This window comes from Protopterus annectens, chromosome 6.part0, assembly GCF_019279795.1.
Source record: "Protopterus annectens isolate FY-2018-M chromosome 6.part0, PAN1.0, whole genome shotgun sequence".
Classification (NCBI taxonomy): Eukaryota; Metazoa; Chordata; order Ceratodontiformes; family Protopteridae; genus Protopterus; species Protopterus annectens.
In genome coordinates, this window is record NC_056737.1 from 427,937,554 (window position 1) to 427,961,580 (window position 24,027).

At 39.5% G+C, this 24,027-nt stretch overlaps 1 protein-coding gene across 2 annotated transcripts in view; it reads left to right on the plus strand.

Moving 5' to 3' along the window:
• The window catches only part of ANKRD63 (ankyrin repeat domain 63), a 70,608-nt gene extending 52,693 nt beyond the window's left edge, over positions 1 to 17,915 (plus strand). For both annotated transcript variants that reach the window (XM_044074171.1, XM_044074172.1), the window contains exon 2: positions 17,320 to 17,915. Coding sequence is in view for 1 of the 2 variants with exons in the window: in XM_044074172.1 (XP_043930107.1) it covers positions 17,320 to 17,331 (12 nt within the window). In the remaining variant the exon portion in view is untranslated. The remainder of the gene's footprint in view (positions 1 to 17,319) is intronic.
• The last annotated feature ends 6,112 nt before the right edge of the window (positions 17,916 to 24,027 follow it).

The window sequence follows — 24,027 nt, forward strand, 5'->3', positions numbered from 1 at the left end:
GAAGTGAAAAACATAGTGCTTGTATTATGCAGGTACTTCCTGGTGTATCTTCCTGAGAGGAACAAGGAATCCTCAGTGAAGAGCAGCTATGGCTTAGGGGAGTCACCCAGTTCACATCTCAGTACACAGAAGTGTGCAAACCACAGTTCCTTAGCTCACATTGTGCTTGTCACCAGTATGAAAAAGTCATAAGCACTCACTCTACCACTTCACAGAATCCGTATCTACTCTCTTCTCATTTACAGTACACACTGATGTGTGGTATTACATGTATTGGCACTGATTCCCTGTAGAGCTAATTACTGGGGTTCCTGCTGTTACAGCATACTCCTGGTTGCCACAACAATGGCCTGACATGCATATGCATCCCCCATCATTAAATGTCACTGTAACACTATATGTTACTTCAGCATGCCATCTGTGTGACTGCCACATCCATTTTTGCATTGGTACATTTTCACACTAGGGTAACATTCCCAAACAACTAATACCTGTGACTATGTGTCTCTCATCCTCCCAACTAGAATCTCTAGTGAAGAAAGCAAATATGGGGAAAAATCAGCACTGAGTATCAAACAAAACAAAAATAGAGCATTTGCAAATAAAGCAACTACCGGTAACCCCATTTTCATTAATCAAGAAAAAAAACACTGCAAGCTAAACAAGATTGTCACACTTACTTATAACAACCAAGGATATCTAAGACAACAATACCTTTCCCTGCTTCTACCCTGAAGGGCTCAGCAAAAATTCAGCTTTGTCAGGAACAAGGCCTAGTATTCCATCCTAACCTTTGATTCCAAATGTTCACGCCTGGGGGATTTTCAATTTAAACTCAGCAATAACATGGTGTGCCCTGAGGTGGTTCACATATTTAAAAATGCTTGCAGGCTTTTTGCAATAATGTCTTGCCTAGCTAAAATGTTAGCTATATTTTCATCACCAGCAGAACACATTCTAAGTCCAAACTCCTGCAATACATTAGCCTGTGCTAGAAGACTCTCAGAGCTAGAAGCGTAGATGTGTGCCTTTCATTTTCTAGTCTGCCATTTTGTTGTTGACTGTCAAACCTAATTCTGTTTCATACTGAAAACAGTCTGTCTAGTTATTCTTAACAATTCAGTTCAACTACTGTTATTCTTTCAACCATATAAAGAGAAAGGAGAAAGAGAGACTTTTGTACATCATGGGTGTACACAAACATCTAGATATGGCAAAGAAAGGACTGAGCATTAGACAGAATGATGTGCCCTTTGATTCCATGCACAGAAAGCAAACTCTACCTGTAAAAAAAAAAAAAAAAAAAAAAAAAATGCCAAAGTGACTTTTTGTTGCATTACCTTCCTTTATGACAAATAAAAGAAATCCTCAGACACATTCAGAGCACATTTCACAATGGCTAATCCCCTTTTGGCACACATTTCTGCCATGTTCAGCTCAGGATATCTGTGAAACTATGGCCTAGATTTCTGACCAGACTTATGGAAACCATTACAGTGAAGATGCCTGTCTGGGAGCAGAGATGGATTTAATAGGGAAGTCTTAAAGGCATTTCTGAAGCAGTGTGTCCATCAGCCTAGATAGAATAGAAAGGAGATACTGTTTGTTATACTGCTACACAAGTCCTCCACAAAGGTCTAATCAACCATAATAAACTAAGGTGATGGTTTTCTCATCTTTAAAAAAAAAAGTACCAATATTCCTCCCATTCATATAGCTGATAACAAAGGTAACACTATTCCCAGTGTTACTGAGCAAAAATATCTACGGCTTACAATCGATCATTTGCTAACATTTACTGCTCATACTGACATCAAAACTAGGCAGGTATTAACACAATTTATACTTTGCTATAAAATCTCACCATACTGCTCAACCTCTTAGTACAGAAAATCTAGACAAAGTCAAAAATAATGAGGGACAGAGATCCAAAAACAGTGACAATTTAAATAGTGTCCTTATAAAGTTGTTGGAATAAGTTTTACGTTAGCATGCATTTTTCTGAAGGTTATGGTGTCTGAAACTCAAATGTTTGCTACTATTTAGTGGCTTCAGTCCTCAATGATTTGCCAGAAAACAACAAATTTTATAAGGGAAAGGCCAAAAATATGATACAAAAATCTGGACATTCTGTGAAAATCTGTACAGTTCAGAGAGGGGGTGAATCTTACACTTGCTGTATCAAAAACATATTTAGCCACTTCCTAAAAATATACTAATCCCCAAAGTTGAATTTGGGCTCCCTTTTTTAGTCTTGGGTTCAGCATATAATACCAACAAGTACAAGCAGTAGAGTACAAAATCTGAAAATTTATCTTCCTGGCTGATTCTTCACTCCATCACTGCACTGTGCTTCACAAGGCTAAATGGCTCTAGGTAACAGAAAACGCTACCTATCTCTTAAGCACACCTTCAAAGTCCCAAAAAAGGGCTACTGCCCTCCTCTAAAAAGAGTACTTCCTATTGTTGACAGCTCATATAAACTGAGAAGCTCACAGGATAGTTCTCTTACCCTGGAATGCCCAAGATTCAAAATCACATTAGGTGAAAGAGCTTTCTCTAGGTTGGGACCAACTACCTGAATCCATTTGCCCACAGAATAAAAAAAAACAGGAATCCATAGCAGTCGTAAAGAAAATTCTTTAAAAAAAAATCTCCTGTCGAATTTGCCTCGCAGTTGCTTTAAAGACAATGTTTAACAATCAATAAACAATAGGCCTATCCATGTCTCTGTCATGATGTAATGCTATTAATCATTCAGTTGTGAAAATAATGTACTGTTGAAAATACTGATGTAACTTATATACTCTTGAAAATACTGGTGGTTTTATATACTGTTAAAAATACTGTATATGTAACAATTTAAGCTGTGTGTGTCTGTGTGATATATATATATATATGTATATATATATATATATATATATATATATATATATATATATATATATATACACACACACACACACACACACACACACACACACACACATATATGTATATATAAAAAACAATGTATTGTTTTTAACTGTTTTCTATGACTCTATGCTCTATGAGCCTGGGTCGTGACTGAAAAAGGTCAACTGATCAGTTCACCCACCCGGTGAGTATATCACAGACTTTTATGAAGGCTGCACCATAAAAATTAAGGTGAGACTAGTTGCAGTTGTAGAGATATTCACACTCACCCCCCCTATACCTTGAAGCTTTTTTAATTTTTCATTAGAACTTGAGTGTAGTTATTTGTGTGCAGCATTTGCCAACACACAGAATAATAACTGAATGCACATTTTTAAACATCCTTCTAAAGTATTACATTACTGCATTGCAAGGTGTATTTTGTCTCAGGACTACAGCTGAAGAGGTAAATATGGCTGCAAAGCAGCAATGAGATAAGAAAACACAAAGTTTACAACAGGGAGACTGTTTTACTTTACATAGTCTTTATGGCAGCAACTGAAATTATAGGATCAGAGTCTTGGGTTCAGGAATACATTCAGGTCATAGCTGGTTAAGTGACTGATGTACTATATAGTAGGCAGGGGGTATGTACCTTCACTAAAGAAGGAGACCAGGAAACCTGCAGCTTATACATGTCTGGTACTACTGGAATGTGCTTGCTTCCACACTGATGGAACAAAAATGTCTGAGTTGTTATTGTCACAGGGCAACAACTGAAAACCACCTGGTTCTAAGAGAATTGTGAGTGAATCTTGCTTGTCTACCCAAATATAGCCACTTTAAATATTTGCCTGGGGTAGAAAAAAAAGTGAAGCACCTCTGGAAAGAAAGTATCTACCCAAATAGAAGTTGCAGCTGAGTTACTGCAGGTAACATTGTTTACCTGTTAAGCCAGCTCTGTGGTGTAGATGGATGAATTCCAGATGACACTGAGTACTACTTTGCATCAGTTAGAGCCCCAGCTAATGTAGAGATGAGCTGGGTGGGGTGGGTGTGAGCAGCTGACACCAGCTCAACCATTCAGGTGTAGGAGAATTAGATTAGTACACATTCTGCTCCAGGAGTAACACCTGTGGGTAAGAACACAATTCTGTGCTGCATGTGAGGTGGCAGCAAATAGTGGTATAAGCCTGATATAGAGGTATCACTTGGCAACTAGCTATAGTGGGTGAGAAGAAGTGTAAACTGATGTGGACCCTGGCATAGCAGACACTGCACCAAGCCTGCTGGCCAGTAAGGGGAGGGGGTTATGAATGAAAGTAAAAGAAAATCATACTCTGTAGGATGATGACCAAGATCCTTGACCCTCAGTCTCATGCCCAGTGACCCCAGGTGCCAAACAGTGGGACAGTGAATAGGTCATTGTACAGTGGAGATCTAATGACTACTACATAGGAGGCTTGGGGTGAGGGAAAAAGAGTAGTAAAGTCGTCTACTTTTGGAAGGCCATTATAATGAAGAAGCTAGGAATACATTTATTTTTATTTTATTTTACATATGTTGACCGGGCTAGTCCATCTAGGTGTGAGCCCATTTTCAGCCGAGGCCCAGGAAGAAAAGCTCCAATAAAACAATTACAACATTTACAGGTACAGTGTCGATTTTACATAGAATTTAACAAAAATATCTAGAGACAATAAAGTACAATATACAATAGGCACTTTAGTGAAAAGGAGAAAGTTATTACAATATAGTAAAGTTTTATATATATATATATATATATATATATATATATATATATATTTTTTTTTTTTCAGGGCAGGGGTCCATCTTTAGTTGGTCATTTGAGTATACTTTAATGCGTGTACATATGTATACCCTTACAAAAAAATGGCTTGAGTTGATTTTATTTTCTTAACCTGGCTAGATCTGAGTGCCTATTCTGAGGGATGTCACAAGAGCTTTGTTTGGCTAAACAACCTTTGCAGAGTCACACATTATGCAACTGGAGACCTCCAAAACTCATACATATTAAACCAACCATAACACCCAAAACACACAATACACATAATGACACAAGCACAAGTGTCTCATCATCAAAGCCCATAAGGCAATGCACATTCACTTCAAATATCTTAGTCATAGGAGACTCTATGGTCACACACACAGATGTCCCCCTCACCAAGCTGAACAAGGAGAAAAGTCATGGTCAGTGGTCTTTCTGAAGCCAAGATTCATCAGATAATGCAGGCACTCAAGTCTCAAAACAGCAAATACCATTATGATTTGGTCATAATACATATTGGTGTGAACAACTTGAGACGTACTTCCCTGGACTACATGAAGATAGACATGATTGAGCACTCTGATCATGTGTCACAGGCAGGTATGTCCCTAGCCTTCAGCAGTATATTCCCCCCACCTAGGATGATACCACAATATAAAGAGAAAATCATTGACTTCAATAATTGGCTTAGATTCTGCTGTCATTCTAAGGAGATCCAGTTTCTGTCAGCCTGGGATGACATGATCCATAGACTGCGATGCTTTGCCAGAGATGGACTTCTTCTATCACCATGTAATTTCTGCTACTGGCAAAGGCTCTTACCACCCCACAGTGCTTTTTTTAGGCAAAGTCACAAGGACAAAACATCCAATGTAAAATTGAATCAAAAAACAACCTCAAGGTTATGCTGCTAAATGCTAGGAGTCTTAGCATGAAACTGCACTCAATGTAAGCAGCCATCACCATTGAAGACGCAGACATTTGTGCAATCATGGAGACCTGGTTCAAGGCTGTGGAGAGCATCCCAGCCATACCAGATTGCACCACCTTCCATACATTCAGACCACAAACTATAGGCGTGAAAACTAAAGGAGGCGGTGTATCAATATTCATTAAAGATAAATACACCTCCGGATTGGTTAAACAGTATGATTTCCTGGAGATACTTCAGGTGCAATGGACAGTTGCTAGGACAAATTCAAGTAATTGCCAGCTACAGGACCCCCTCCATGAATCAGGATAGGTATTCTGCCTATTTAGATGTACTTGAGTCTATCAAGATACAGCTGAACACCATGGTTTTGGGAGACTTCAACTACCCATCCATTGACCGGGTAAATTACTCATGTTCAAACTCTCTTGCCCAAAGTTTCCTCAACTTTGTTAACTCCAGTGCTCTGGACCAGCTGGTTGACACCCCCAAAAGGGGAGCCAACATGCTGGATCTGGTGCTTACCAATATGGCACCCCAACTATGAGGTCTTCCCTGGTGAGATCTGACAACAAATCAGTTTCATTTGAAGTAACTATCACACCTGATCCCCCCCCCCCCCCAGCAGCAACTAGATTAAAAAACTTCTCCAAAACAGATTATAACCTCTTACAGGATGGTATAAATAGCTTTACTGCACCTCTCCCCTCAGATGGAACTGGCAACTATGCCGAGTTCTACACAAATGCTTTATACAAACACCTGTATAACTGCATTGGCTCAGTCATAAATGATAGGACCAAAACAAGCTCTTCAAGGAAGAGCAAGCCTGCCAGGTGGACAACTGCCATTAACAGGCTTTACAATAAGAGGAAAAATTGCTGTCTAAGAGTAAGAGTGAGCAGGCCCTAAACTGGAAACACTCCCTCCTCAGCTTAAATAAGCAAATAAGACTTATTGTGAAGTCCTCCAAAGCAAATTATGAATCCAAATTAGCTTCCTCAACTAAAGACAATCATAAAGTGTTCTTTAGTTATATCTGTAACCTAAAAACTTGTACTTTTCCATTTTGTGCATACTTCATTTCTGTTACTAACTCTCCTTATGTCACTTTTTTTCCTCAAATCCTCCTCTTTCCATGACAATCTCTCTCTAGCTATTATTTCTTTTTAATATTGCCTCTCCACTGCTATCTCTTGCTACACTACCTCTGCATTTTTCTAAACTACATAATAACCGTTCCTTTATCTGCTTTCATATTTTACAGTTTATTTAATTGTTGTTTGCTTTTTGTCTTTGTTTGATTGTTTTTGATTCATTGATTTCTTTGAACTGTAAAGTTTATAGTATGATAGTGGAGCTTTTCTCCTCGGGCCTCTGCTGAAAATGGACATGTATCCAGCCAGACTAGCCCGGTAAACAAATGTAAAATAAAAAAATAAAATAAAAAAAAAAAAAATAAAAAAAAAAGGAAAGGTCCAGATTTTTGCCGAACTGGTAGTTAATGATACCACATATACTGAGCCTGTGGACATAGCTAATCTATAAGCTGACAAGTTTTGTGAAAACTTCACTCACCTGTCCCTGCCACATGTACCCCATGACATCCCTACCACCTATCCCCTACCTTACATCTCTAAAGAGCAGGTCATAAATGCCCTCTCCAAGGCTAAAACAGAGCACCTATGGGACCTGATAACATCCCTGGCTGCATCCTACATGGACTCCAACAAGAATTAGCAACACCACTAGGTACTCTTTTCAGTCACAGTCTAAGCACTGACTTTGTCCCAACTTAATGTATAATGGCAACCGTTATTCCCTTGCACAAAGGTGGTGCTTCTACTGACCTCAGGAACCTATCTATCTATCTATATTTTATATATATATATATATATATATATATATATATATATATATATAATCTATTAGCTTGACACCTTATCTGCATGGCCATGGGAAGAATCATCATGGACCTTATCAACAAAGATATAGATAATCTCCAAACACTTGACCCTTCTCAGTTTGGACTTTTCAAAGAAAGATCATGCTGTTAAAGCTGGTGGACTTCTTTGAGACAGTCATTAAGGCCCTGAATGAGTGGCAATTTGTGCATACAGCCTACCTAGACTTAGCCAAGACTTTTGACAATATACCCCACTCAGGCATCATGACCAAACTTATCCAGCTAGGTATCAACCCTTATATCATTAGGTGGGTCACCAACTGGCTCAATCATAGAACCCATACAGTCAAAATAGGAGATTACACCCCCAACAGCAGACCCAATAGTGGTCCACAGGGATCAGTACTGAGACCTTTACTGTTCAGACTCTATTTCTCTAAAGTAGAAGCAAAAACTACAGGTCTCTGGCCGACAAAGTTTGCTGATGGCTGCAAACTGGGAGTGATCATAGAATCTCCAGATGATGTCAACATCCTACAAGAGGATCTTACGCAAGCAAATGATTGGTGCCAAATGTCACGGCCTTAAACTCAATGCAAAAAATGTATTATCATCCCTTTTGGTAAGGGCAATGTTTCTGCTAGCTATCACATCAATAGCAACATCCTAAGTACACACTCAGTGGTGAGAGACCTGGGCATACAGGTTGACAACAACCTTACCTTTGATCACCATGTCACCACAGTAGTAAGATGGGCATTCTATATTGCTCATCTCATAAGTAAGGGCATTGCCTCCAGGAAAAAAAAATAAGTTATAATCTCCCTGTACTCTTTCCTCATCAGGTCAATAATTTAGTATAATGCCCCTTTTGGTATGTACCTTTTGAAGCACCTGCAGCAACTGGAGGGGCCACAAAGATTCCTAACAAGGAAAATTCAAGGTCTTCAGCATTTTTCCTATGTGGATCAGCTGAAATCACTGTCACTTTATTCTGCTTCATACAGACTCTACTTAGAGGTGATGTCTGCCTTACATATAGGAAAATCTCTGACACTAATTTATTGGAAATGCTGCATATCCATAAGTCAAAGGCACATGGGTTACACGCTCTAAAGACCTTAACCTGGTATGTGACATTAATAGAACCTGCTGGAGGGACAGATTTGTATCCCAGATGTAGCCACACCTTTGGAACAGGCTCCCACTTCATTTTATACAGCACATCTCATTGGACCTCTTCAAACACAATCTGGACGATTGGATGGGTAATCATAAATTCACTCTGGGGGTTCCACCTGTGTCTCTCTTGCTCTCTTAGACAGGGCAATAGGTGCTGATTGTGAAAACAAGGGTATCTTGGCTAGGCTTGTAAAGGCCTAGTAACTTCCTATGATCCTATACAGACTGAGGGCCCCAAACCATGAGATAACACACAGAATTATGAGATAAGACTTTTAAGCAAATTATAGCTTAAGCTTTTTGTGCTATACCTGGAGACATTGTGCTAAACTGTCAGGTACATCTGGTATGGTAAAGTAGCAAACACTAGGTAAACAGAATATGTTAAATACTTTAGATACATGAAGTTCATCACTCTAGTGCTAAATATATAATTGACATCTGCCGTTTACAAATCATTAATATGTTCTGCAGGGCAGCATACTAGTGCAGTGGTTAGTATTGACTGCTCACACTTGGTTCTCTGGTTCAGTTCCTAGCTGGGGTACTTTCTGTGTGGACTCTTAATATACTCTCTCTGTCCATATGGTTTTCACAGGGTCTCTAGTTTCTTCCATCAAGCCGAACACATGTTGATAGGTGAATTGTTGATATTCTAAAGTATCTGTAGCTATGAGTGCATACTGCATAGCCCTAATGTTCTGTGCTGTGTACATCTGCTATTGTGAGTAGCTCTGCTGTCCAGGACTGGTTCACTGCCTTATGTATACTTGCTGGGACTGGCTCTGTCTCTTCTAACAAAACAAAATAAAGCGGTTATTGGAAAATTAATATATTCTGCAGTCTTTTAACCTGTGTCATTTCAGAAAGTTAAATTATATTGTGACTTGTTTAGAATTGTGTCATCTGGGCATATTTATAAATATTTGCTTATATACTTATTGAGCTTATGACAGGGAATAAAAGTAGATTTCCACTTATGAAATAAGCATTCATAAAATACTCATTAACATAGCATCTCATTATTAAATCTGCCGTCACAACCCAACAGCACCTTTCTGGTACTCACACATGGATTGATGTGACACTCTACCACTCAACTCCATCAAGTTTATAGATATTTAAATGTTTCTCTTGCAGACATCTAAGTCACATATATTTGTAAGGGTTACAGTCAGTTGACAATATTATTTCAAACAGGAAAAATATGTGCATGGTTCGATTGTGTGTTTCTATAACTGTTCATTTAGTGCCATCTGGTGATCATCTGGAATATTGCATTATTATGATTATTATTATGATTATTATTATTATTATTACTATTATTATGATTATTATTATGATTATTATTATTATTATTACTATTATTATGATTATTATTATGATTATTATTATTATTATTATTGCCATTTGTTTACTAGAAAAATCCTAAGTTTCCCTTTCAGAGGAAGGTCGGGGAGAAAAGCTCCAGAGATTTAGATAACATCAAATAAAACAGAAGAATAGATAAAATTAAAAAAAAAAGCATATGTCCATACATACTATTTGACAGTAGAATACATAGGATACAATAAAGCACAGAGATACCAGTGATATAATAAAAACTGACAATTAAAAATTGATAATCAGTATAAACAAAAGTATTAGAAACATAGTCTATTATTTTAGGAAATAAAATATATTAAAATAAAAAAGACATAAGCCCCCCCCCCCACAAAAAATAGGGAGAGTGCAAATGCTGAAAGATTTAGCTAGATAGTATGATGAGAGGATAGTAAGAATATGAAGCATTTGTTGATGTAGATCATGCAGGTGAGGTACATGGGCATAGCCATGATTTAGACAGAAATTCTTTGAGAGAGGACTTAAATATATAGGGGCTAGATATAGTTCTGATTGTATTTGAGATAGAGTTCCATAGTTTGGCTATGCAGTGTGAGTATAGACTTTGTCCCATACTTTGTTTGGGTTATAGGTTTCAAGCAGGTTTAGTCTATGCTCATATATTTGCTCATTGTATTTTAAAGATAATTGATGTACACCTTTTATCAGTGACACACTTGTTTCCATAATATTGCTGGTAAAATATTTAGTAGTTATTATCCATGAAAAATCTGTATCATTTTAGAGATACCTTTCAGTAACGACAGTCTTTTTTTCTCTTTCTAATTTTTTTTTTTTTTTTTTTTTGCTTTGCTTTTCAAATAAATCTATTACAGACATACCTCTCAAACTCTTAGCAATAGAAATCTGGACAAAATCAAACATAAATGTGGGAAAAGGCCCAAAAATTCAAAAATAGGGTCGAATTTTAAATATTCTAGCAAGTTTATAAGAGCAATAACAGTTTTTGTGTTAGCCTGCATTTTCAGAAGAATATATCTGAAACTCAAATGTCATTATTTAGTGACTTCAATGCAAACTGATTTGCCAGAAAACTACAAATTGTATGAAAAAGAGACCAAAAAATGAAGCAAGTCTGGACATTATGCAAAAGTATGGGCAGCTGAGAGGTATGATTGCAGAGCTCCTTGAATATTATGAGCCATTTAACATGATAGTCATATTCTTATACAGCAACTAGTTGCATAATGAAGATAAAAGGGAATGTCTGGACTCAACAAATGTATGAACATCTGAGGTTTTCTGCAAAGCATACAAAGCAACATTAATTGCAGGGGATAATTTAAAACAGTTCTTCAGCTTTTGAAAAAAAAAATGTTTAGAGGACTGACCTACAGAGTTTTTCATTTTCCTGTAGCTGATCCTGTATGACTCATCTTGCTTATAGGGTTATGCAGCACCTAGGTTATCATTTCTTTTCTTTCCTGGTGGCAGCCGTGCCTGTATTATCTCTGCAAGGCAGTTCATACAGCCTACCTCGATCTGGCCAAGGCCTTTGATACCATTCCCCACTCAGGAATTATTGATAGACTCACCAAACTAGGCATTAACCCCTATATCACTAGGTGGGTTGTGAAATGGCTCACAGATAGAACCCACAGTGTGAAAGTAGCAAGACTCCAAGTCAGACTGCCAACCAGTCACGAGTGGAGTCCCACAGGGATCGGTCCTGGGTCCTCTCCTGTTTGACATCTACTCAGAAGTCTAGGCCAACATGGAGAGACTCTGGCTGACCAAGTTTGCCGAAGATTGCAAGCTGGAAGCCATTAATAACTCCCCAAGTGATGTAGACATCCTACAGAAAGGCCTCACTGAGACCAACAACTGGTGTCGAAACCATGGTCTTAAGCTTAATGCCAAAAAATGTGTTGCCATTCCCTTTGGGAAAAACTCAGTTCCCACTAATTACCACATTGATGGTAGCCCACTGAACACTGAAGGTGTTATAAGAGATCTGGGGACACAGGTTGACAGCAACCTCTCCTTCGACCACCACATTGCCACTGTGGTCAGAAAGTCCTTCTATGTGCCACATCTCATTACTAATGGTTTTGCATCCAGGAAGAAAGAGGTCATCATCTCTCTCTACTCTTCCCTCATTAGACCGATCAAAGAGTATAATGCCTCATTTGGCATGTGCCTCACTAAACACCTGCAACAGTTGGAAAGGCCACAAAAGTACTTCACAAAGAGGATCCTAGGCCTTAAACACATGCCCTACATAGACAGACTCAAAAATTCCAGCTTTTCTCTGTCTCATATCATCTATTAAGTGGTGATATCTGCTTGACTTACAAAGCCATGTCTAACCTAGCCCTGTTAGAAATGTTACACCTAAAGAAATCCCAATCCCTCCGCACCACACGCTCCAGGGACCTCAACCTCATTACCACAATCAACAGAACATGCTGGAGGGACAGGTTTATAACTCAGAGACTGCCCATTCTCTGGAATAGACTTCCCATACATGTCAAGCAGAGCAGCTCACTGGCCCTTTTCAAGAGAAATTTTGATGAGTGGATGGGAAATAGAAAGTTCACCCCAGGGATCACTCCAGTGGTTCTACTTGATAGAGGTACTGGGAACTAATGGTGGCATGATGCCAGGGCACTTCTATGGGCTAGGCTTGTAAAGGCTCCAGGGCTGTAGGCCTAGTATACACCTATGAAGCTATAAACAGCTTCCTATAAAGCAGGAACAGACTTAGTGGGGTAATTATAAGCATCACTGGACATGAGAATACATAGCAATGAGATACATTTTATGATGTGAATACAAAATGCAGCACATTCAGGTCTGTATGTTCTTTGCTAAAGTTATGCAGATCAAATGTGGTTCAGTTTAGAAAGGAATATTTATATCTAATAAAATAACTAAAGTATGTTACACTCTCTCCCACATTTTCTTCCATCTGTTGAGCCCCAGTGCCCAACCTTAGTCTCCATACTTAAAACTTCATGGCACTCATCCATCTTACTTACATACTGAGGCTGTATTAAGTGAAGAGAACAATTCTGGATCACACCATGCAGATGGATAGGAGATCAGGGCATCCCTTGCAGTGCCATCCTGTCATAACTGGGACCCTTTTGTTATATACCTTCTCAATGATCCAACTGTCACACGCCACCTTTGATATCAGCATGTATCTTTTATCCACAAAATGATATGATAGTATTTTTCTCCAAACTCTTTATTATAATAGAGCTAGAGTTCCTTGTCTCCAGCATGGGTTTCAACATTTTGGAAGTCCCCCCCCCCCTCTTTCCAGATAAACAAGCCAGGAAAATGCCACCCTGACTTCTCAGGGAGCAGGTCAACTAATCGAAATTGGGTAGCATAGGTCATAGTCAGGACTCCAGCCATCAGCATCATGGAGAAGTTAAAACTATATTACAATGTTATGTGAAATCTGACAATTTTCTACCAGAAATGTTATGGTTATAAGGGTTTTCTATTCAAAATCCCACTGTAAAAGGTGTACGTCATTTATCTTTAAGAACTATAGACATGGCAGCCTCGTTATGGAGGGATAGAATCAGGGTGATGTTCCCAAGTGACCCAAGTTCAATTAGTGACACAGGTACCTGGTAGAGATGGTGTGGGAGAAGAGAGGAATGGCGAATCTTTGTTGGGTCACCCCTCCTCAAGGATAGAATGTGGGAATGCATACTCATGGTGCATGCACCCATGGTTGAATCTCCAGCAGAGACAAGACACCCCATGGGAGCACTGCATTTAAAGGCAGGGCAGGGCTGTTCTGAGGGTTACATTATGTGCAGAAATGAATGGCATGCCCACTCTGACAGCCATTCCATGCTAAACCCTGAGCATGTTACTGGGCATGCACAATGGAGTTATAGCCCCCCCCCCCAAAAAAAAAAAAAAAATACATGGTTAAATAAATTTTAGCTTTTCTTGGTTGGACCTCACTCTGGTATATGGGGAACAAATAGACAAGTTGGCACAGAGACAGTCTGATTGTCAGCAAGCAGTGAGGGTAAAAAATAAAAAAAAAAACTCATTGTCTGTCTTGCAATTCCATATTAGAAAATGTCACTACACAAAGCATTGTATGATTTGGTTACATGAATGGGTGGAGCAGGGATTATAGTGCCAGTGCCAGAAGTCTGGTTGCAGCTGATAATAACCAGCCAGGAGAGGTTGGCTGGCAAAAGTTGGTGTCCCATTTTGGGTCTAGGACAGAGAGTATCAAGAAGAATTTAGTAGTTGGACTGACTCCCAGGGGAGGCCTGTAGGAACAGACTCTGAGAATTGAGGGATCTCAGGCTAGCAGAATGCAGCAGTAGGCAGGAAAGATGGGTATAGAAAGCACACATATGTGGTTCACATAGAGGGTGGCATCATGCACATTGCACGCTGTAACCAGAATTCACGAGGCCTGGGTACTCTAAATGCAAACAAAAGCATCATCGGCAACTGTTTATGACAGCCAAGCTTCCACTGCCTGGAAGATAGAATGTGTTTGCCAATTCCTACTGCATGGAAAAGAGGATGCAATTACCAATAAGATGGTTCTTCTGATATGGGACCCCCCCCACCGAGGGTGATATGGGATGCTACACTAAATGGGAGGTTGGCAACTGTAGTCCTAGAGGTCTAGTTGGTGATGATAATGAAGAGGGCAGTTTATAAATAAAACTAGGATGCCCTCTGGAGGAAATAAAGACTAAGTTTGAAGATGTTACTCCAACATGGATAAGATACAGTAGATCTAATGCTGGGAAATCAAAAGTAATGAGAGCAAGACAGAAAAAGAGTTAGAATTCAGAGTCCCACTTTTCAATTAACACATAAAAGGGGTACCATGCTGTGTCTTTGGTAAACAGCTTGTATAAAAGACAGTGTTACTGTCTAGATTCAGAAAAGGAGATAAAACAGGAGATTATACGAATGTTTTAAAATGTTCTGCAAGAAAAGCAAAGTGCTGTTAAGGAGAACGCGCATTCTAATTTGAATATTGAGTGTGTTTACTAACCGATGTGCAAGCTTAGGCATGAGAAGGTAAGTTAATTTACAGATCATCTTCATTGGGCAAAGTCATTAAAGATAGTTACTTTCATATAATAATGAAGACTTTGTGACTGATTTAGTGATGTGATCTAACTGCATTTTAGCAAGGCTTTTAACTTAATACCACACTGCACCTTAAGTTCCTTACAAAGTTGGTCTGTGTTGCTGTAGATAGTGTGGGAGGTGGACAAAAAAAGCAGTTAGAACAGGGAAGTGAGGAAAATATTTTAGGGAAGGGAGGTTTTGGCAGGTGAGAATGTGATGAGTGTTACCTCACAGGAACTGGCACTGGTTTGAGTTCTCATTGATATGTTCACGTCTGCCCTCACACAAGGCATGAATAACTGGGGATAGCAGACACTGGATGCACACACCTGAAAGGGAACTTGTGGAAATGACAAACTTGGTCTAAAAAGTGCCAGTTTCACTTTGACTTGTCCAAGTACAGGATGTTTCACTTGGAGTGTAACGGCCCCCAGAGCATGATTACACAACACCATCAGGCACAGTGTGAAAGGCAGTGGAAAGGCATCTCAAATACTTTACTATGGGATTGGAATCCAGAGATAGGAAGCAGATAATGACTCTTTATCAGCCACTGGTTAGGCCACAGGTCGTAGCTGGAGTAGTCTTTATCAACCACTGGTTAGGTCAGAAGTCGGAGCTGGAGTAGGGTGCACAGTTCTAGAGTCCTTATTGAAAAAGGAAGGTTGCAGTTTTGGACAGATGTCTTAGTGCCCATGTTTTGTTTGAGGAAGGAATGTGGGATCACATCAAAATACATGATGAAGCAGAGACACTTGGAGTCTTGTATTTTATCAGCATGAGGTAATGGCCATTGAAATGGAAGTTTAATTGTGTGTGTGTGTGTGTGTGTGTGTGTGTGTGTGTGTGTGTGTGTGTGTGTGTGTGCGCGTGTGAGTGTGTGTGTGTGTGTGTGTGTGTGTGTGTGCGCGTGAGTGTGTGTGTGTGTGCGTGTGTGTGCGCGTGTGTGCGTGTGTGTGTGCGTGCGTGTGTGTTTGTGTGTGTGTGTGTGTGTGTGTGTGTGTGTGTGCGTGCGTGCGTGCGTGCGTGTGTGTGTGTGTGTGTGTGTCATGGGTACAGATATCATGGTAGTCAAGAATGTTACAAGTCCCAGATAACTGCAACTTAGCTTATATATTTCAAATGTGGATATGTGATGATAAACACCAAGTGACCTGAATGAGTACTGACATCCCATGGTCACTTAATTGCAGAATACGCAGAACTTTAACAGTTGAGAACATTTTCATTTGCTGCTACTAAAATATGTACCCAGAAGCTGTAATTTATTTCAATTATGAGAAATAAATATAAATTCATATCTGTACTCCACAGGTGGTTTAATTCTGAATCAGTTAAAGCTCCAAGTCAGAAAATCTCCAGAAGGAAATCATTTCAAATTCTGAAGTGTTTTTTTTTTTTTTCTGGAGTCACAGTTGTGGAAACTCAGCAAAACATTTCTAATTATTCAAACTCAAAGTATTTGAATGCTTGTGGCTTTAGTACGTTTGCTCCCCTCTACAGATGTTACATCAGTTTTGCTTAAAAGACTGTGTAAAGTGTTTGATTTTCTTGACCACTTCATTCCCACTGACTAGTAGCCATAACTGTACAAAAGAAATCTTCCAGGTAAAATTCCAAGTAAATAATTAGTAGGCATTGCAATGCTAGTCAATGTATCACAGTTAGAAGTGGAACTGATTTTAGAGACAAGTACATTTATGTAACTACAGCGTAACTTCCAGAGGTATTAAGGCAAATTAAAGACACTATGTTCAAATACGGTTAACCTTACTGTAGTGTATTACTAATGTAGGATTTTGCCTTATTGTAAAATATTGCTTGTAGCAAGAAGGATAAAAATATGTAGTCACATCTGATAAGAATAAGGTATTGAAAAGGTAAAAAAGTTTATGGTGTGTGCATGAATGCATGGATGAAAACCTAGCCAGTATTCACAATACTGCATTGCTACTAGGTAAAAAAATGTAATGCTCCATAGAAGTATGCCACATATAATCATATAATGGAGGATATATATAGTCAAACTCCTCGGACTGTTTCAGTAGAAACACATGTTTTGGTAGCACACGTCTTTAACGACTATTTCTCTCTCTCTTTCTCTCCCCTTCCTTCTGTACATCTGGGCTACAGTCATCTGTGTGATACCGGGTGACAAGTATGGACTTTGCGGAGTGCCACTGGCTTCACAGTTAAATTTTTAAGAGGACTGAATAGAAGCTTGGAGAAATGCAGTCTAGTGGAGTTTCCAATTTCTGTCATCGCCATCTGCAGGTCACAGCTGGAATCACAACCGATAACAAAAAAAAATATGTTTAGAAAGCAAAACAAAGACCTCCAAAGTGTTTAACTGTTGCAAGGTATATTTGGACATCAGTAGCTGATTTTTTTTCTTGATGGCCTCATACCATAGTGATGACGTCTTGTGCATTCCAAAACATTACAAGTAAACCTACAACCAACCAAAACCTTCAGAGATGCACTGTTAATCAAGAAGGAATTGCAGTTTAAAACAAATCATTTAATTGTGTGCAAAGAAAAACTTTGGAATTTATATGTAAAATAAATTATCATTATAGACTCAAACAAATTGCAGAGTAGTTGTAATGCTTACTGATATATAGCCTTATCAAATATTGTAAAGCACCTATTACTAACTAGTTAGAGCCATTGGCTTGTTTGCTTGTTCCAGCATCAACACTAATAAAAGAACAGTTTGAAAAGGAAAACATAAACACAAAGCTCAGTCTAAAATTATTTTGGTATACTGAGTTCTTATATCATCTTGAATTTAATTGTGTGTAGACCTAAATAGACTGAACTAATTGCTGCCTACAACTTCTTTCTGTTTGTTTCAGTTTGGCTCAGCCTGTGCAAGTAAATGAGAGATAACATCACATCAGTACAGTTTGTTTGTGTCTTTTGGCTTTTCCCGGTTAGGGGTCGCCACAGCGGAACTCTGGTCCGCTAATGATTGGCAGTGGATTTTTACGTACCGGGTTACCAGCCCTGATGCACAACCTTCAATGAAGGCATGCCCCATTCATGTATGCCTCCACACAGAAGACACTCTAGCTGAGAATCGAACGGGACAACATCTTGCTATGAGGCGACAATGCTACCGCAGCACCACCGTAACATCACATCAGTACAGTAGTGATCAAAATAAATGAACTGTTAGTCTTAACAACAATGCAGTTGCTACATTTCTTAACTTGTCTCCTGCAGTTTTTGAAAGTTATTGAGAGCACTTCACCCAGCCTATACCTGTACAAGCTCTCTTCATTCTTTGCCCTGTAGCATCAGGGTACATTCATGGATCAGTTGTGGCACTACTCAGGGGAAAAATGTCCTCCTTAAGCTGGCTGGCTGTGTGGTACAGAGGGTTGTTCAGGTACTCATGAGATTCAGTAGTCAGTGCTGGCTCACATAGCCCTCCCTAGGAGAGGGATCGAAACACAGGTCGTGCTGCTCAAGTGGAGAGGGATCGACACACAAGTCATGGTGCTCAAGTTCCATGTGGTATCTGACCAAGCCAATAGTCTCAAATTACAAGGAAAGGTGTGGCCTGGTAAGAAATGTGCTGACTGTAGGTCAGGGCAAGATTGATCAGTAATATGCGTTCCATTTCACGGTGTGACGCTGTAGTATACATGTGTCAGCTGAGAGAGGGAGGGTGTTAGTCCACCTTAAGAAAACCTGCCCAGCAATGGATGATGGCCTACTGCTCCTGAACTACCCCTAACCCTGTTAAATAGGAGCCTATGGACAGGATGGTTACATTACTGAGGATAAAAAAATAAAAAACCTTGACTACTTCAAGTAGATTTTACACTGGGTATGGATAAGCTATGTATCATTAAATGCACGACTGGCTTTAAGTACCAAGAGAGCATGAATTTTATTGGTATGCTTTGATTATAGCTGATCAGAGCAATACGATGTTGTACAGCATCCTGTACAGTTAGTAAGTCAGGAGATTTAATGGGTTGAAGAACCCCAAAGAGTAGTTCAGCTGTTATTTTCTTACCTTTGTACTGAGTTATGAGTACACAGACCAAACACAGTTATTAGAGTTATGACTACTCATGGAGAAGGGATTCCTGATTTCACAAAATGTGATGTTGGCCCCATGCCATGACTCTGCTTACCTTGCTGGGAATTCTTTGATAACATTTATCCTGCTGATAGCCTCTTCACTCCATTACTCCTTTGGGCTCTTTCACAGTTTTAATCCTGCACTGGTTCTTCTGATACCATTAATTCTAATGATGCCTTACATGAGGTTCATAGGTTCATAGGTAAGTACAAGGCTAACTGCCCTTGCAGGCCATTTTAAACCTAGACAATTTTGTGCTTGACATAACCTATCCCATTGGGTTATAGATTGGCTTTACCCATCACATGGTCAATAGTATATATTACCTGTAATTAGAATAACGGGGATCATACCATAGTTAATTTGAGGGGACCCATGCATGGGATAAAGCACTTAAGAGCTGCTTCTGTCCACTAGTAGTACAGAGGGGTAGTCCTGGGATACATTTTCTGTTTCCCATCTATAAATCTAAGTTGTGCTTGAAAATGGACAAGGTTGAACTTTATGTGGATGGGAAGTCTGTTCCATACCAGCAGTATCCTCTGCAAAATATACCTATCCCTCCAAACCATTCTATTGATGTTACAGAAGCAGTTTAGATTCCTAGACTGAGCATTTTTTATACCGTTTTACTTGCTGATGTGCAGTAAATCCATTAGTAATCAGTCAAAGGATGCCTTGTTTGCCAGACATAGGTCACCTCTTAGCAGTCTGTAGGATACTAAATATAGTGACAGGGCTTTGAGTTGGTCCATGTAGGACATAAAGGCATCTCTGTGGGCATTCTAGTTTTTGCATGTGTCTGGAGAGATACATGCCAAAGGCGGCATTATATATAATGACTGGCCTAATGAGGGCTGAGTTAAGGGGAACAATGACATCCCTAGATCTAGACACAATCCCTTTGTTTATAAGCTGTGCAATATAAAATAACTTTCTTATAACAATAAATGCATGCTGGTCAAAAGTTAGTCGCGGCTCACATAAGTTCCCGAATCCCAAATAACTGGGTCAACTCTTACAGGCATATTATCAATTTGGTACTTCTGTGGGGTAGATGACTTCCCAAATAATACAATAATGCATTTTTTGGCATTTAGTTTCAGACCACGATTTTGACACCATTTATTTATTTGAGACAAGCCTTCCTGCAGGATGGCTAAGTCATTTTGGGATTCAATGACTGCTCCTAGCTTGCAATCATCAGCAAACTTAATCAGCCAGAGCCCTCTGGTATTGGCTGTTACTTCAGAAAATTAGATGCCAAACAAGAGAGTTTCCAGCACATCCCCTGGGGAACTCCACTGGTGACTGTTCTCTAATGGTGACATCTGTCAGTCCCGCCTAGGTACCCTAATTCTGTTAGTCCCATTGGGGGTGCTCAGTTTTGATAGGCTGGTAAAGGCACTCTGACTCCTTCCTTTGTTTAATCTTTTTTTTTTTCTTTCACAATTTGTCCATGCTGCCTGTTGATCTTCTGCTCCCTCCCAGCCAATTGACCCATTTGTCCCCCATTACCAGGGCAAGGATCAACCTGGAAAAGTTATCTTTAGACAAACCATTACAGGTGACCTGAATATTTGCTGTTTTCTCCCTGGTCAAAGATGAAAGCTCCTGGCAAGGCTCTGGGGAAAGTCATGCAATAGATCATCCACAAAGAATGTCTCCTCACTTCTGCAAGGGGTGTTCCCTCCAAGTAGCCTTGCCTCTTTCCTTTCAGTATGAGTGCTGATCTTTCCCATCTCCACCAAAGAGATCACACTGCCCAGTATGCACCCTGAATGCATGTAAACTTTTTCCGCCCCCTGGAAGTGACGACCTAGTCACACCCCTCCCCCCAGAGTCATAGTCAGGGCTCTAACCTTCTGTGCCACAGAGCCATGCTTGTTTTGTTTAATCTTTTTTTTTGATGGATCACTTGAATCCTTTAAAAGAAGACCAATTTATTAATCCTACAGGGTGGTTCCTGATTCTATAATTTCTACCAGGAAGCTTACTGGCTCCAGTAAAGCTTCAGATGATGCTTTGGATTTGTTTAGCATGCAGGTTCCTAACTTTCTGTTAATATTACAGGATCTGTGTGCTGTTCATAAGTGGTTACTAAGTGTGGTACAGCAAGCCACTGTGGAGCCTAGCTCAATTTCTCAAGAGCACAGTCTGCTTAATTGACTTGTTCGCAGTCGTACAATAAACAAACGGAGGTTGAGAGAATCAAACCCTGACCTAAAAGGGGTAGCTCATTAGCTTATAGCATTAATCCTCTGTGCTAACTGCCACAATGAGTCTCTGTACAATCTTTCATAAAATGTTATTAATCCTTTGCTGTTCCCTGACCTGTAACACCCTTATTCTTCATGTGGGTTCCATGATTCCACTTAATCTGCTGGAGCAGTGGTTAGCAGATTGTTGTGTACCTCTAAGAACTCCTCCAGTTAGCCTGAAAATACAGTACAGTGCTTGCTATACTCAACCCAATGTAAGTGTGCACTTCCATGCAGCAAGGATCCCAGCTAAAGTCCTTGAGCACTCCTTAGTGGACTTGCAATCAGAAAAGTCCCTATATGCAAGTTTTGCAATCCCAACCTTTTTCCCCAGATAGAGCTTTAGTGGTGGTACTCTGTCAATGCCCTCACCTTTGGATGGGTGAGCTGGCTTCATCCACTAACTCCCATCCCTCACCCACTGGCTCCCCCGTGCCTCAGACAATAGTCAAATTTATTGCAACTAAAGTGTTGTCAGGGCCAAACCCTCTGTGCTTAATATTCTTCACCATGATTAGCCAAGTGAGAGGAAAGGCCTGCTTTAGAATGAATTTTCATATAAACTTCTCAGCTGCTGTGATTTTTGTATAATGCAATGATTCTTTCCCCCAGATTTACCCTTGAAATGGCTAGATTTAACTAAACCTGGACAAATGTATGCGTCTACTTTTTTTAGTCAAGTAGCCCATATGTCAGCCTCAGAAACTCAGATCACAAAAGATCAACAAACCACATGCACCAAGAAAGAACCTCTGTGCATTCCATTTTCACACACGAAAAACAAATAACTTTGTTTTTTGTAGGGGCACCCCCACACCACCTGCTACTGACTACACGATAGCACAGTCTCTGGGGAAAGGGAATATTTCCCTACTAGGGGATTGTCGATCTCACACACCTGTCAACCATCTGCATATATCAACCAAATGTGGTCAGTTAAACAGATGTTGACAAACAACCATTTAGATCTAATATAGGACCCCCTGTACATATGTATGTATATATATATATATATATATATATATATATATATATATATGTATATAGATAGATATACTTATAAGCATTAGCAAACATGATATTGATTTGTAAATGCTTTTATATGCCTTTTTTTTTTTTTTTTTCAAATTTACTGCATGTCTTCTGCCCAGTGTTTGTGATGGCACCTTCTGAGCACACTGGGTACTACCAGGTTTTTATCCATGTTGCTAATGTGTTTGCCCTCAGGTGTAATGCTTTCCCCATGGGGTTGAACTCATATGAGTGACTAGCAATATTCACAGGTAATCCCTAGCAATACCACTTAAATGATTTATTTCCTAACAAATATTTTTAAACAAGGTAATTGTAGAGTAGCAGTATGCTCACATTTGTTAGATTTGGAATAGATGAGCATGCTGTCTTCATACATCAGATGACACATTGAGACTGGCACACATTGAGACTGGCACAAGTTTCATTATCCAACAAAGTTTCAGCCTAGTGGGTTTTTTTGAGAATATTTAGTATCCAGTCTAAATCCTGCTAAACATTTGCTCAATAATTCTAAGGAGCAACAAAAGTGTATTCTGGTTCCTCACAGGGGATATTATTTTGTTTACAAGCATTAGCTTTTTCCCCTAAACTGACTTCATTATGCAAGATCTGGAGGCTTATATAGAGGAAGATGCAATGTTTTCATTTGTTTCTCAGTCCTACCAGCAAACCTGATGAGAAGTGAACATCAATTTTGTGTTGCACAATCAAAACTGGATTGTAGCCAGAAGTTTGGAAATTTAAGGTTTCCAATTGCAGATATCTTGCATACGCAGTATAGCATGCACATTACAGCATGCATAGCACACCATGCAGAGTGCATCATGCACAACACAGCATATCCAGTACAGCATGCAAAGTGTAGCATGCACATTACAGCATGCATAGCACACCATGCACAGTTCATCATGCACAACACAGCATATCCAGTACAGCATGCAAAGTGTAGCATGCACATTACAGCATGTATAGCACACCATGCAGAGTGCATCATGCACAACACAGCATATCCAGTACAGCATGCAAAGTGTGGCATGCAAAGTGTAGCATGCACATTACAGCATGCATAGCACACCATGCACAGTTCATCATGCACAACACACCATATCAAGTACAGCATGCAAAGTTGAAAGGTATATGTCCTTTTCCCAGCTGTAGTGCTATCCTGGTGTTAGAATATATATTAAGGGGGGGTGTGGGGGATGCAGCCCCCCACATTGGGTGGTGTGGGGGGCGTAGCCCCCCACCTAGTTGTCTTTTACCAAATAATGTAAAACAAAACCAGACAACATGAAACAAAAATAAGTGGGGGGTTACACCCCCACACCCCCCATTGTGGGAGGCTGCACCCCCACAACCCCCTTGATATAAATATATATGTATATATATATATATATATATATATATATATATATATATATATATATATATATATATTACTAACTC